This window comes from Bacillus rossius, chromosome 2 (assembly GCF_032445375.1).
Source record: "Bacillus rossius redtenbacheri isolate Brsri chromosome 2, Brsri_v3, whole genome shotgun sequence".
NCBI classification, from domain to species: domain Eukaryota; kingdom Metazoa; phylum Arthropoda; class Insecta; order Phasmatodea; family Bacillidae; genus Bacillus; species Bacillus rossius.
In genome coordinates, this window is record NC_086331.1 from 99,532,497 (window position 1) to 99,549,742 (window position 17,246).

General features: G+C 33.2%; 1 protein-coding gene across 2 annotated transcripts in view; it reads left to right on the plus strand.

The window, feature by feature from the left end:
- The window catches only part of LOC134529507 (uncharacterized), an 82,074-nt gene that overhangs the window by 61,279 nt on the left and 3,549 nt on the right, over positions 1–17,246 (plus strand). For both annotated transcript variants that reach the window (XM_063363666.1, XM_063363665.1), the window contains exons 4-5: positions 3,735–3,847; positions 9,066–9,210. In XM_063363666.1, the coding sequence (XP_063219736.1) occupies positions 3,735–3,847; positions 9,066–9,176 (224 nt within the window). In that variant the 3' untranslated portion in view covers positions 9,177–9,210. The remainder of the gene's footprint in view (positions 1–3,734; positions 3,848–9,065; positions 9,211–17,246) is intronic.

Consider the following 17,246-nt stretch of genomic DNA (forward strand, 5'->3'; position numbering starts at 1 on the left):
ATATTCTTACCCCAATTTTTAAATGAAAATGTTACTTCTGTTCTACAAAATAAATATCGGTGATATTTGGTACTATTTTGCATTAGGTAACCATTTATACTGGGTTGTGTTCTATTTTCTCATGCATAATAGAAAATTTTTTGTTGGTTTAAGTCAGTTTGTTAACATCAGCTGTGAAAATGATCTATTCATCCTGAACATAATTAGTTTGTAGCAACAACTACATGTAGAATAAATTTGTGATCATTTATCAAGTTTGCTTTGACTGAATTTGTATAAAAAAAACTCAATGATGTGCTGAAAAAAAAGATTTTTTTTTTATGCAGAAACAAATGCTCATATCAAACTGTACAGTTTTCAAATAAAAAAAATTTCAGTCATTAGTTTTTATAAAACTTAGTTTCAGTACTCTTAAAAAAAAAAACTAGCTTGTGAAGATTGTCCTTTTTTCAATGGATGGTGACACGTATAACTTATCTCAGGACAGTGCCATTATTTAGTTTTTGTGCATTTCTTATTACACACACACCCACACACATGCATGTGCATCTGTGTTTAAATGAAATGTTTTCATTTTTGACCAGAGTTTCTGCATACTCATCTAACAGAAGCAGACCTCCCAACTTCTCATTTCATTGGTATTATGTTATTTACAGTAAAAACCTTTATCATGTTTCCTGGTGCTTTTTTGTCACCTAACTGTTACATAATTTTTTTTTTCCCCTGGCTTCTCTACTTGAGGGACAGAAGTGTCATTCTTGTTCAGCTTATGGCAGTTGTTCCCAAACCCAGGGTCGTGACCCAAATTAAGGTTGCAGGGACAGTCCTTAGGGTCGCAGCCTGGTGAATTTAACAGTGCATAATTTAGATAGTCACTTTGGGCTGTTGAGCCAGTAAAATATTTTATTTAGGGTTTCAGCATAAAGTTAAAGGGTGGAGATTGGTGGTGGGTAAACAAAAGTGCATCTACTAAGCCCACTAAGTCATGACCATGTCAGCCATTTCTCCTACATGAGAACAGTCTGGGTGAGGTTTTTCCAGGAATTTGGCACAAACTGTCTTGGTTAGATTCAAGTGACCTGATATTTACCCATCACCATGGTATATACTCTTCGCCTTTGTAACTGACTACCAATTGGGTTCTATATGTTTGTATTTTTTAGTATTTCGGCAAATTAAATGCCATGGTTTTACATGGGTGCTAGCCCACTTTTGTGATACACTTTCATAGGTTTCTTCTAGTGGTGTTTCTGGGATGAGATTGCTTTTAGTTTTTTTTAACTATTATGTATACCTATATGTAAAAATAACTCCTGATATATATGGAAAAATAACTTGTGAAGTTATGAAGAAATGAACCATGAAGGAAAATGTTTTATGTCTTTCTGGTTTTACTTTTATGTAAGTTCCTGTTGAGCATCTGACTGACATTTTTCTAACTGCTCACTTCTTCACAGCTGTCTGTCATTTCAGTTTGTGGCTTAATACATGTTCGAACTGAATCATTTTGCTATATATATTAGTTGTGATAGAATATGGATTATTTGTATATGCCTATTAGCAGCAACAAGCATTAACTAAATCGGCAGACTTTGATGCTTTAAACAATTTCTTTTAATTATTTTAATTTGAAATAATTACCATAGTTTAGACAATTGCTATGATAGTATTGCAATTGCAACAAAATTGAAGATGGTAGACAAAATTGAGCCATGTTCTTCTAAAATATTCTGTTTGAACCTAAGTTGAAACAATGTTGTTAATTGTTAAAACCTTCATGGTAGTTTTTTTTTAAGATAATGTTGCAGTGGAAAATAATTGATCTTTCGGTAGTCTTTGTTATATAAAATTTTTTTTTTTCATCCTGTCATTTGTGTTAGTTTAGAGTTATGGCTGTGTTCTTCAGCTAATCACTGTGATTTAAATGTGTTTATATTAAGCTCATTTAATGTTTTTGTATTGTGAATAATCTTATACATTGGTGGATATTTGTTTGCAACATATGGGATAAGTATTTAAATAGTTAGGTTTTTAAAACTTTTTTTTTTGTATTTACTGAAATTTATAAAGCAACCATTATAAGCAGAACATTTACTATTCACAAAACATTATATGCAGGAAATAAATAGATTGCCTTATGGGGAAAATGTTGTGACTTTAAAAATATGATGTTATAAGCAGGAAAACATTGTAAGCAGGAACATTATAACAGGGTTATACTGTACACTTATACACTTATTAGCCATAACACAAAATTGTGAATCTTCTCAAATGCTAATTCAGGAACTGGCATGTGAAGGGATAAGTAACTGTGGGCGTGTGAAGGTTTAAGTAACTGTGGTACGTCCACAATAGCCTCTTTTTTCACATGTAGGTTAAAGAAAGTGACAAAAGTCCTATAATTTTTATGGGTGTTGTTTTGAGGGCAGATTTTAACATGGAAAAGTTGCCTACACACACTGGGTTATGCTATTTAAATTCTTTGTTCTTGGAAGTTTAATACATTTTTGTTAGTTTCTTTCCATAAAGCATTGGGTGAAAGCCCAATTGCAAGTGTATTCTTGATTGATTGATATTGATTGATTGAAACAAGCTTCTGGAAATGATCTGTTATTTAGCTTCTTTATTCTCACTTGCTTTTATTGTCCAATCCATGGATAATTGTGGTTCTGAACAACTAACTCTCTTGCGGTATTGTCAATGGGATTTGATGACACTGGTTTCTCACTTTTTTATGTGCTGGCATTGTTTCAAAGACTGTGCACTGGCTTCTTCCATCCACAGTTGTTTGGCTAGTAAGAAAGGCAGCAAAAGGTTGACATCAGCACATATATCAAGTGCCCCTTCGCTTCTACACTCGAGGCTATGAGCGGGCATGCAGTTATTTCGTAATGCTGCATGAAACTATGGCATTTCTAGCAGCAGCCCTTTCATTTTGTATTATGAAAGTGTTATGCATTTTCTTAGCGTGCTTTCAAGATTTGGTATTACAATTTTCATACCTAAAATTTTTTTTATTACCAATTTTAGTCACTGTTATTGTCAAAAAAAAATTTTTTGTTGAGATGAAATGGGAGGACAGTTATCTTGAGCAGGTTTTTAAATAGGGCATGTTCTTCTGAAGTTATACAGTGAGGTAGGTGGGACCATTAACTATTTCTTTATAAACTAAACAATGTTAAATTTACCCTCATCCAGCTCTCTTCCATACACACTGCACTTGTGGGTGGGCTGTTGTAGTGGACTTCTTGGCATTTTTTTTATTATAATATTTGAAATAGTTATGAGTAATGCACAGTTATTGAAAACAATATACAAAATTAAAGCTTGTAGTCCATATATCTTGTTTTGAATTTGTCTGTTTGGTCCTGTTCATGTGTTAGTGTTTATTTCTGAGCCTTTTTATGTCTTTGTTGGTTCATAGATCTGTTTTGCATGTTTTTTTCTGTGTTTGGATGTACAATGTGTGTGTTCCTGGCGTATGAAAGGTGATTTTATATTTTAACTTTTGTATTGGCATGTGGAAGCACTAAACAAAAACATTTCAATATATTGAGGAAATTAAACACTGCAAATACTAATTTTGTACTTTAGAAATTTTTATGTTAAGAATGTTAGTACTAGTTTGTTTTTGTATCTAACTTGATGGAAACTTAATCTGAATTATGTTTTTGTGATGTGGAAGTATAAATTCACAAAACTGTAATCTGAAATAGCTGATTATTGTTTTACAGGAACAGTATTACTTGTTCTATTCAGGCGGCATTTCCTCAACAAGCCGCAGACTTTCAATGACAAGTGTAGTAATCCTGATTCCAGTGGCTACATAGACGATAGTACTTTAAGGGTAAGAGCATAAAATTACCAGTTATATTATTATATGTTGCTTGAATCTAGTAGTTTATATTATTTTTTAATCTGCTATTTTCTTTTGGTCTCTTCTATTAAGATTCACTGTTCTCCAATAAAAAATGAAATTATGGCTGGGCCGATGCTAATACAGATACCAATACATCTACTGATACTGTACAGAGTAGACACAAAGTGATGCAATTCTAGCTAGGGTAACGGAAAAGTTTATTCTTAAAAAATAAGAGTCTTGATCACTAACATGTTTATTTATTTCAACAGACAAATATCTTTGAAATAAAAGCATAACCTATAAGGGGATGTATGACCTCCCTTGTCTCAATAAAAGAGAATTAATTACAGATTCCTGTGTAACTTTTGTTAAGCCAGGAAATACATTAGAGCCATTATTTTACATTCTCCTCCCTAGTTTTTTTCCCCTTGGCTAAATTCATAGTTTTTAGTCTCTTCATTTCTACTATTAATATATTTGTTTGGTAATTTTTTGTGGCAATTTCATTGTTATTGAATTTTCATATAAGACTGAAATAATACAAAATTATGTTTCACTACAGGAGCTATTTAATTTTTTGGGAAGAATCAAAGTAAATAGCATACAAATAAACTGTTAATACGTAATACTGGTACTGGTTGCCTGCCATATTGGTATGCACTGTATCTGTATCAGAAGCATGGTTGGAAAAAAAAGTTTTGTTTTAAAAAGTTAACAACCTGGTTTTTTTTGTTTAAACAAGTTTTAAAAAAAAACGGGTTTTTCTTATTACATTAGTTATTTTGGTTTTCAGCATGTTAAAATGAAAGGAATTCACTCACTTCCTGCCACTCATTTTGAACCAGAAAAGTTGTAACATCAAAGAACTGAAGTCCAGCAAATCTGCACAGCTGACAGGAACTTAACCTCAGAAAGGGTATTTCAGTAAATATCTTATGTCGCAGCTTTCCCGCAGAGTCAAAATAAAATTACAAAAATTCCTTTTTTCAACACCAGAGACATTCCTGTATTTACAGTGAAAATGTTGTTAATAAATTCCTTCTAGTTTCTGAGAAATCCCGTTTTTAGCTCACATTTCAATATCTTTGCATTGCCGCTGCCCGCCATTAATTGTTTACCCATTTTTATATACTTTTGACTACAATTTACTAATCAATTTAATTAGAGGAGTATTTAGTTGTGTATAATTTTCAACTTATTCAGATAATTTAAATGATAAGATATTGCTTGATTAGTATTTAATTATTTGTTTCTGCATCACAAGAAACATTAATGATCAAAGTATTGTGGCTATTAGAGTGGAATTTCATTAAAATTTACTAAGATATATTTAAAAACTTATTTTAAAAAAATTTTAAAGCACTTGATTTAAGCCATGGTTTAAACCATTGTGGTTTAAATCAGCCAACCCTGATCAGAAGTATCTGAAAACGTTTGGTATCAGCCAATCTGTACATGAAATTTATTGTGTGAAGTTCACCATCAATTTTCATTCATTAATCATTGATAATTGATTATTCATTATCTGTTATTAATCTTCAATGATTCATCTTAATTTGTCTATAAACTTTTTATGATTGCATGTAGCAGCAAAATTGAAGTTATTTACATACTATTCAAGTTTATACAAGTGACAATTTTGTCTAACAGTTACATCATTTATCATGTCAGTACTGAACTATGAAGTTTCTTGTATCCAAGAGAAATTATGATATCTGTCTCTGGTATGTTTTTATCTACCAAATTTAAAAATGGAAGCTTGTTAGTGGTTGACATTAGGTACTATTTTGGTGAGTTTTCAATGTACCTCATCAGCTTTTATGTTTCTAATTTAGCTGAAAAGTAAACTTTTTACCCCTCATAGTAAGTACTTGCTTAACAATTCTGGTTATTTTTCTGAAGAATTTTTTTTTTTTTAGTCTAACTTATATGGCGGATGCCTTTGGTATAATAAAAATTAATTTTAAAGAATGAATTTCACAGATTTCAATCACAATACGTATTATTTAGAAAGTTGTTCGGAAGATAGGAAAAATAATTACGTTATGCTAGTTGGGTTACAGTAGAGCAATGAAGAAAATAAATTTCAGTATAACAAAGTTTTTTTTAAGGATGTTCAGAAAATAGTTGTAGCTTATTGAGCCATGAATTTAAGCTAGTTAGCTAACTTTTTAATAACTGCTTCATCATTACATTATAATTCATGCAAATTCTCTAACCTATTAAAGTTGATTTAGTGATCACATCACTTGATTTCCAACAAAGTTAAAAATCAAATTTCTCAAGTTGGAAATATACATTGTTGTAGGTGAATTTTCTCAGATTACTGTAGATATTTCCACCAATGCATTACAGTATTATTCATGAAAGTCCTCAGCATTAACTACATACACAAACCTAACCTAGCGATTGGATCTAAAAGTGGGGATAGATATTTTCAGAACTAAGTATGAAAAAAAATTAAACTAGACCTACATAAACTGCAACAGGTAAACTATTAACACTCGAACTGCATTTGTATCTAATATTAGTGCAGGTGTAAAATTTTTCTAGTATAAATGATTTAAATAATACGAAAAGCATTGGGCTACTTTCAGTTAAAATGATCATGCTCCAAAATGTTTTAGTTAATTTTGTGCTATGTGAAATATTTATCATTTTAATCTTCGAGTATATTTATTAGAGTACTGATTTGATATTATTTTACTATGGTTTTCATTGGTAGTCGATTAGGTAAAAATACAGTGATTTTTTTTTATTGTGATTGTCACATGCCCATTCAATAGCTGAGGGCTTTAATGGTGAGCACGGGATATACATACAAGGACATTGGTCTCTGAAGGTACATACACACTTCCCCCACGTCGGCACAAATAGCCGGCAAGCACTACCTAAGGAGAATCTGCAACAGGTAGGCATAACCGCAGTTGGCCAACGTACGCAAGGAGAGAGTGTAACACAACTGCAGAGACCAGACAAAAACAGAAAAAAATTCAAACATATATAATTTACACAAAGTACACAAATAAAATTACACAGAAACGCAAACAGTAAAAATGAGACATATAATTTAAAAAAACTAGAATCTATCAATATATTTATTAAAAAATGTATCAATAAAATGAAAAAAAAAAAACATTGCAAGAATAATTAGAATGAAAATAATGTAAACAATAATTCTTATAAGGACTTATTGACATATGATTGTGTGTAATTTACTTCACAAGTTTGCTTGTTAAGAGTTAAAATGTATTGAAATTGGAGATTAATGTATAAATGATATTGTTCTTATTATGCAAAATACATAATGTGAACATGAAATGGCTATGGAATTGAGGCACTCTAATTCCTGTATTATCAAGAATATATTGAGAAATAATTTTGGAGTTGTAACAGTTCTTGATAAAATTTTCATCAAGGTAAGTTCAATGATCTTAAGAGAAAGGGTGGTGAGAAATGTTTAAGCTTCATAAAATTAATAAGTTTAGTTTGTATACTTTCAATTCTTTCACAATCAGTTGAGTTCATAGAATTCCTAACTACAGAAAAATATTCAAGTTTTGACCTTATAAGGTGAGAAATAAAGAGAAAGAATTGATTCAGGATTGGTCGCATAATAAGTAATAAATTTGATCAAAGTTAGGGTTCTTCTTGAACTAGAGAATAAATAATCAACTTGTAAGAAAATCCCAAGATCTTTTACAAAAAAGGATTTAGGTAATCCAACATTATCAAATTATAATCCAAAAGTATAGGTTTATATTTACTAGCAAAAGAAATAATTTTGTTTTTATTAATGTTAAATTGTTTCTAAATTAAGTTTTCACCAGAAATTAATTGAACTGATGTCCCTTTGAGGGAGAGTACAATCATCTAGAGTGGTTGAGAACAGAGGTTAAAGACATTGGGGAACACCTGAATTAATATTAAAAATATTAGAGAAAAATTGTTGATGCAGACAAAAAAACTTATATACCGTCAGGGCTGCAGGACGTGGAAGAATTAAGGGACTTAATCCTCCAGAGTACTAGACTATCAGAGATTGTAGGAACTGAAATAGTATCACAACAAGAATTGGAGGTTTTGTTTTGAGAATGTTTGCAGATCCATAAACACTGGCAAAATAGTCAGCAAATACATTAGCTAACACAACAGGATCATTGTTTGTAGTACCATTCACTGTTAGAGCGGATTGTTCATAAAAACCATGTCTCATTAGTTTGACAAAGCACCAGCAATTCTTAGGGCTATACTTGATATTATCATTAATAGATCTGGCCATTTAACCTTATCACAGTTGAGTAGTACTTTTACTTGTTTCCTATATTGTGAAAAAAATGAGTATTAAAACATATTTTTGTTTTTTTTATAAAGCTTGTGGAAATGTTTTTAGATTTAAATGCAAATATAACCTCCTGAGAGAACCAGCAGGGGTACTTAGAAGCTTTTTTTGGAAATTATGGGGAAGAAAAGATTCATATTATTACACAAAAATGTAACTAGCTGATTAGCTAAATAGACATGGATGAATCATACAATTTAAACTAGTCGTGGTTTTTTTTTATAGAATTGTAAAATTTAAGGAAGTCGCCATCTTTATAGTTCCTGAACACATAAGATGCAGTGTTTGGAGATTCACTGATGAGTGTAAAAGTTGTTAGTAGTGCAGGATGAAAAGTATCTTCTTTAACTATAGCTTTGTCAGCAGGAACCACTTGGCACTGAGATATGTTAGTAAAACAAAGGTCAAGTAGGTTAATCGGTGCTTTTATAATATTACCCTGGTGAGACCCAAACTAAGAGACAAATTAAATAAGCACTGAACCTTGCTGTTGTTGATAGGTGACGTGGAAACAACCTTTTTGAATTACAGGTGGAATTTTTACAGCATTAAAAAAACCACATTTATTTACTCAAATTTCTATATGTTTATTTCAGATTGTAATATTTTATTCTAGCAAAGCACTAACTGTGAGTTAGGTCACTTTATTTTTAAGTTCCCCTTTCACTAACATTTGATAAATGTAATAAATGTGGTATAGAAAATTTTTCATTACATATGTAAACTATATTATTGAGAAAGTGTTCTTGTGTTGAATAAAGGTGATTATGGGATTTTTATGTGTAAAGTATTTTCGTTATTTTATAATTTTCTGACTGAATATTGTGTGTTATATTAATAATTTCCTCTTTTTTTTTTTAGGAAAATTCAGAAGAAATGTATAGCTTGGATAATGATTCATTTTTGAACAGTCTGGAAGCGATGACAATCCAGAACTATTGGACTGATAATGTAAAACATACAAAACTTTAATCGGTGTGATCATATCATTTTACCTCTTGAACAAGTAAGTTTCATTCATTCAGTTTGGATAGTTGGCCGGCAGGGTGGTGTGAGTAGTGGTGATAAAATTGTGCCATAGTGTGGCAGTAATTATTAAATTGGTAGACTGGTGCAGTGAACACATCAGTTTCTTTACTGAGTAAGCAGCCAGGTTATTATTACTAGGACTGCATAACCGTCATACTGAATCGCCAAAGCTCTGGTTCTGTTTCTTTGTTTTTTTGTTAGTATAGACAGCATTTGTATCTTTGTTATTAAAGCAGTAAAAAAGTTTGTCAACTGTACTTTAGAATATGTAACTCACTTCTTTATTCAGCACATCTCATATTTATTTGTTTGTATAATTTAATCATGTGGCAAAGTTAAGGTTATAACTAACTTTTCCTACATTAAGAAAACAGGGCAAAACTATACAGTAAAAGCTTTTATATTCCAGCTCATTTGGGTCCACAGCCGTAACTGATTATCCAACCACAATATATCTAGTTTTAAAAAGAAAACCAATTTAAAATTAATAAATAATCCACATTGGATACTTGCCTTTTAAATAAACTATCTTGGATTTGGAGGTTGAGCTGCATTGAAGTGGGAGATTGTATCCAGTTTTTTTCTGCATTGCAGCAGGCATCTTTAGGGTTGAGAAATGAACTGGAGCTGAAAGGTGGTAAGACTCTATACACATATATATATATATATATACTGCAAGGGTTCTTCTTCAAGTAGCCAATCATACAAAACCTTTTCCTGTTGGCTCTGGTGCCATTGGCTTCTGTATCAGCCAATCATGTTGGGCCTCTTCTCGTTGGCCGTGTTGGTCATTTGGAGTTAGACCCTGTGTGGCTTTGTTCCTCTTGCTTTCAGTTTTTTCCCATAAGTGGTGCCCATGTTTTGCTCTGCTTGTAGCCATCTTCTCTGGTGAAGTTGTTTGGGTGTTTGAAAATTTATATGGCTTTTCTAATTGTCCTGTACAGTAAGTCCTCGGTTTACGTCGGGGTTACGTTCCTGAAAACCGCGACGTAAATAGAAACGACGCAAAATGAGCCATGTTTCATGCCACCGGCCGACCACGGCCCAAGGTCGGCCGGAAGCGCTGGCATACAGACGTGACAACAGGCAATTTTATCAGCAAATGACAACCGACAGCGTGGGAAACAAGTCCAACTAGTACTTCTCAGCTTTATAGAATGGTTATTTAACCAGCTGCTTTATTACCTTTATTGATTGAAATATAAAAACAGATATATAGTCGTTTGGAAGACATCTTATGAAGAAAAAATCATAAATTGCTGTGAGCTGATACTGTAGGCCTACTACCATAGGCGTGCGCACGGTAGGTGCCACAGGTGCCTTGGCACCACCATTAGGGTTAACGTTATTTTGTTTTTTACAAGCAGAAATAATACATACTTACAAAAATCTGTATTATTTCCAAAAAAAATATGTTTTCCAATCGTTTCGAGTGACAGTATGTGCTCAAAACACTATCAGTATATCAATTATCAATCGAACTAACTATACACACGGAAACAAGCCAGGTGCAATTACTTGTGTTGTACACGCGGGCCGCGGCTACGAAACTTCTGAAATGTAAATACTTCTGCTAGTTCTCCTCGAATTACATAGAATGCGCGCTCGGTGTCCACTGTTCACTCCACTCGGCAGGCGCACGGATTAGTAGCCGCCGTCCGCCAGGGTTTATTTAAAATAAATATAGTTTAAAAAACTAAAGAAACATGCTTTTAAAGATTATCAAACTAAAAAGGAAAAAATAATTTTAAAATTTAATTTATGACAATAGTATATAAGCAATACTAGTATAAATGAGAAAAAAGCTTGAGGCGCTTTGTGCCATATTTTTTGTATATTAAGCGCCCCATGCTTTTTTCTCATTTATACTAGTATTGCTTATATACTATTGTCATAAATTAAATTTTAAAATTATTTTTTCCTTTTTAGTTTGATAATCTTTAAAAGCATGTTTCTTTAGTTTTTTAAACTATATTTATTTTTAACTTTTTAGTTTGATATTCTTTAAAAGCATGTTTTTTTTAGTTTTTTAAACTATATTTATTTTTAACTTTTTAGTTTGATATTCTTTAAAAGCATGTTTTTTTTTTAGTTTTTAAACTATATTTATGTATAATTATCATAGGGAAATGAGTTACCGACACTACCTATTACCATCTGAGATAACTATTTGGAGTTGCAACGTCACAAAGAAATGGTAAAGTCTCTTCGAATCATTTACAGTTAGATGTATGGATATAATCTTAGAATTTACCGAAAAAAAAATCGTTTTTTTTTCGGCGTGGCCGGGAGTAGAACCCACGATCGCTGAATCCGAAAGCTGACTCCACAGAAATCGCGCGCCTTAGACCACTCGGCTAACGAACATAATGAAATTGGTGGGACACTTTACAGTGATGGGCCACTCACTCTTAGTCGAAAGAGTTACAGACGGACAGACAAACAACATACAGGTGAAGCTAATATAAAGCATGTAACATGTAACATGTAAAAATAGTTAAGCAAGCTGAAAGGCTAGCACAGAGGAAGGAACAATTGAAACTGGTAAAAGTATGTGCTTTGCAAGAAAAGAAAACTTAGTCGAAAGAGTTACAGACGGACAGACAAACATACAGGTGAAGCTAATATAAAGCATGTAAAAAAAAAAAAAAAACATTTTTTTTTTTAGGCGTGGCCGGGAGTAGAACCCACGATCTTTGAATCCGAAAGCTGACATCACAGAAGTCGCGCGCCTTAGACCGCTCGGCTAACGAACGTAATGAAATGGGTGGGACATTTTACAGTGATGAGTCACTCACTCTTAGTCGAAAGAGTTACAGACGGACAGACAGAGTTACAGACGGACAGACAAACATACAGGTGAAGCTAATATAAAGCATGTAAAAAGAGAGAGAGTTTAGTTAGTTAAAAGGATAGGCTTAATAGATGACTTATGTGCAGTCGCCAACAAAACATTTTTGTTGTATTCCAAAATTTAAACCTTTGCCCACTTTATTTGTGTATTTTTATTATTTTATTATTTTACATATTTAAGGTAGGTATGTTACAAAAACTCTCTTGATTTGTTGATTTTAAAACTTAACATTTGAGAATGTTTTTTCTAGCATTTATTTGGAGTCTTCAGAAAACATGTAAGTACGGTTTTTCCAAAGCCACCAGCATGAATTTAGTGCAAACAATTTGTGCAATTTACTTTATGGCTCAATAAAGCTGAAAACTGTAAATAGTTTAGTAGTTTTCCTGGTGATTATAACATTCAAAGCCATAATTTTTCATAAAAAAATGTTAAAATTTTTACATCTGTGTATTTAATGTTTTTGTTCGGAAACACCTTAAAAAGCACCATTTTGCGCTTACAAATCCAAATTTTTCCAGGGGAGGACCCCCGGACCCCCACTTTAGGTTCGGTGTCCGTGAATGACAGGGCTGTTGTGTAATCTGGCACCACCAATACTGAAGTCCTGCGCACGCCTATGCCTACTACAAACGCATTTAATAACGATAAAGTTAACAACGGCACGTTTAAAACTCCGGCCAACTCAATATCATAGCGACTGAAGTCGTAGAGCTGTAGCAAACCGTATGTATTCGTTACTGAGTAACGGGTGCAGCATATAGTAACGAGTAACGAAACGTTACACACGAATGCATTTCGTTACTCGCATTTTTCGTATGTTTTACGCATGCGCGCGCTTATTCGTTACAAAGAACGATGTTTGTTTATTAAGAAAAGTATAATTTGGAAATTCGTCGTCCAAGTTTTTTACTGTTTTTTAAAGGTATTGTGTGTGTAGACAAAGTTTGAGATTGGAACAGAAACAACATAAGAAAGTATTTTTTACAAATTATAAATATGTATGTTTTTGTTTTTTATTATCGCGTATTTTCACGTTTTTTGTTCTTATCTTAAAAGAGATATTATAATAAAGCTGCTCTAATGAGATTTTATTGTTTCTTGGTTAACAAAAGCTGTTAATTATCAAATACTTTTAATTGTTTATATTCGATTTATTATTATTTATGCGACGTCATACTGTACGCGTACGAAATACGACTCGATTCGTTGCTGTTACATAACATAGCATGTTATGCGGTATCAGAAGTTAACGAGTACTAATTGTTATAGTAACGAATACATACGGGTACACTTTTTTTAGTTATTTTTACACCTCTACTGAAGTGCCAAGGAGTTGGACGAAAAGGGGTAGGAGAAAATGCTGTGTCGTTGCGGGAAGTAGATAACACTTCTACGTGCGAGATACGTGGGTGGCCGAGCGGGCGGGCTGGTAGTATTGCATCACCGCGCGGAGAGCAGCGGAGAGCAGGAAGTGTCCCTCATATGTATGATAAGATAAGGCGGTGAACGTGTAGCTTACGCTACATAGCATAAATTAACTACCGAAGGAAACAAAGAATTATAAACGAATTATATACGGTTTTTTGGTTAAAATAAAGATTTAAGGTCATTGTAAACGACGTTATTGTGAATCGGCGACAACTTAAATTGAAACATGAGTACTCAAACATTAGCGACGTTAATCCGAAACGACGTAAATCGGTACGACGTAAATAGAGGACTTACTGTACTTGTATTTTTCTGTTTTGGCCATTATATCAAATTTATCGAAGTCTACTGTATTTGGTGATAGAAGAATATTCTTCTGTCGAAATCAATGGTTCTCTTTTTGTTTTCAATAATTCTTTTTGTTTCCCTTATTCCTGTTTTTCCTATGTAAACCAGGCCACAGGAACATGGTACATAATTTGTAAATTCCAGCAAGTTGTTTGGCTAAAGCTTTATCTTTTACTGAGGGCAGACAGGTTTTCAGTTTTCAAGAAGGCTTTTGTATTGTGTGCATTTCATGCTTGTACATATGAAAGCACAGCTATGTTCTTGAATTGGTTGGCAGGATTTTAGTGGATGGTTTGTTTATGGCTTGCTGTAAACACTTCTTTTTGTAGCCATTGGCCAGTAGTGCTGTGGTGAGATGTTTGAATTCCTCATTTAATTTTGACTCTGTTAACCAGTGTCAAAACAACTGCTTTCTTCTGTGCAGGAGGATGGTGAGAGGTGGAATTTAGGTATATGTCTGTGTGTGTAGGTGTGCAATACACATTGTGGCACAGTTTTTCATGTGGTCTTTTGGAGATTGGCACATTCAGGAATGGTAGTTTTTCCTTCTTTTTTCAGTTCCATAGTGAACTGAATGTCGGGGTGTAAGCTGTTTAGGTGCTCCAAGAAGTGGGTCAGGTTGTCCTCGCCATGGTTCCATATAACGAAAATTTTGTCCACATATCTGTACCAACATTTAGGTTTCTAAGTGCTGGATTGAATCACTGTCTCTTCAATGTTGGTCATGAACATGTTCGCTAATAGTGGAGATAATGAAGCCCATAGGTCACCGAGAAAAGCACAAAGGTGTAGTGATGCATGCGAGAAGTTAATTTTCCGAAGCTTCTTACAATGAAGTAAAAGAATATTTTATGTAATAAAAAATTTGATTCAGTAGTCTTAGGAATAAAATCACTTTGCAAAAGAGCATATAAAGACCTTGTACGGTAAAAAATGACCTTAAACCAAAATGTGGCCAAAAAACCCATTATGCGTGCTGCAATGCATTTTGAGCGTCCCTTGACGGTTATCTCCAACTATATTAGCCCTACATTTGTGAATAGGGACCTGCTGACAGCCAGGTAATCTTTACTAGCAAGGGATAGAAAGAGACGAAAGTAGAACTAAGTAATTAGGCTGCGATGTTTAGCATGGACCTGTCTCCAAGGTGGACAGCAGCACAAATAGTGTTATTGGAATTGTTCAAACCACTGCGACTGCAGTTTTAATTTGATCAGGTTTTCAATATAATTTTTACTAACATATGTACATACTGGGGTGTTTAAATTAAGGGCAGTGACAGTAAAACTTGTACAATCGTTGTTAGCTAGCATAAATATGTTTTAACAATTTTCATCCTATTTCTTCCATTTTTAATGGGAGTTCAAACACTTGAATTCCCCTGAAAAATCTAAACAGTACCAGCTCAATTGATGCCGCATTACTGAATGCGCTGAACCAAATAATGTCATATTAAAGCGTGCCCAAACAGATAAAAATCACTAAATTAAAATTTTTATTGTAAAACAAAGAGCATAAGTGTAAATTTAGAAAATTATTCAGTTTAGAGTAACCTAACCATTTTTTTATTTATTATAAAACTGTCTCACCAAAAACCCTGTACACAATATGAATTTTGAAAAGGAAAAAAAGAATAAAAACTGCTATACAACATTTTTTTATCACATGTGTAGCCAAAACTAGTTATAAGTATGAATTTTTTTTTTAATTATTGCAATTGTTGAATGTATGATATGCCAATGAAAATGCAAAATATGTGCATGGGAAGTGTAACTCACTACTTTTTCACAGCCAGTGCTGTGGTAGCTTAATATAACATGTGCGTAGCATGCATTCCAAATTACTTATTTACATATACACAGACATCAACTGGCCTGCTTCATTGATACTCTGAGCCTGATGTGACAGTCACCCCAATTCCCTGTTCACAATTTTGCTAGTGTTATATGAAAGTGCTTAGCGTGTTCATCAGAAACTCATAAATGGGAGGGGCAATGGGGTTGAGTGGCCAGATCACTCCTTCCCACTAGGCGACTCTGTTCGATTATCAGCAGGGTTACACCCTGAATTTTCTCAAGTGGGAAACAATTAGGGTTGTGCGAATTTTCGGTATACGGAAACCGAAATCGAAATTTTCCTACTTTCATTTTCGATTTCGGTAAGTAAATATTTCGAGCCAAACGAAAGTTCAATAGCTTACCGAAGTTCGTTTGTTCTAGTTGAAAAAGAACTCGTAATTTAATAATAACGTAATAACATGTGCAAATTATATAAAGACATTAATTAGAAAAAAGATTTCCGTTAAGATTAATTTACGTGGTGATTAAAAAAACTCACGTTAATGAAAATACAGTAAAATCATAATGTGAACAAACATGGCCGATAAAGTAAACAAAATTCAAACGTGATTACAGTAGGCCTAGGTATCAAAACAAAATCATGCAATATTTGAAAAATTACCTGATTCATTTGCTTTCAAACCGTAGTGTAGGTACTATATTCGTAAAACATACATTCCAGAACTGTTAGTACACTATTTAGTATTTACCGTATACACATAAACAAAGAACGTACCTACTTTTATTAGCGCACGGCCAAACAAAAACATTGTCATCGGCTTTATTTAAATTTTACATACTCTGTCCGGCATATAAAATCCTCATAATATACAGCTAATTAGACAAAAAGGTCAACAAGTTACTGCGTGTAATGACCACTCAGCAGCAACCATTTGTTATGTTTTATTTTGACAATGTCCTTTTGCCTGGTCTACAGCTTCCTGAGCTAGCCATGTTTGACAGTGGTGCAAGATGGCGGCCGTTCCGCAGTAGTCACGTGTTTTTTCGTCAGTACCATGCACGTGATTAGAAAAGCCTAATTTTAAATCTGAAACAAGTTCATGTAGCTTTAGTGCATCTCAACCTTAAACTGGAGTAACACAAGCATTGTATTGGTTCGTCATCTGTGGAAAATTTCAAATGACATTGGAGGTTATATTGTATCCTGCTAGCATGTCATCAAACATGAGTTTATGAACTTGTTATTTTTAGATACATCAAAAGGCACCAAAATGATTTATGTAATAGAATTTTTTACTGAAGAGCTAATTTTGGGGCACTTTTTTCCCTTGTTAATTAAAAAATTTCGCTTAACTTTCGTTAAGAATAGATTTATCTCGTACAAAAATTCATTTTCGTTTCACTTTCGCGAAACTTGATAAATTTTCTTTCACTTTCATTTTGTGTGGATGAAGTCACTTTCGCACATCCCTAGAAACAAGGATGTTGTCTTTGGGTTTTCCCGGGTTACTCTGTTTCCTCCCACATATTCATCCCATCAATGCTCCATTACCATAACACCTTTCATCTCCAATGACCATG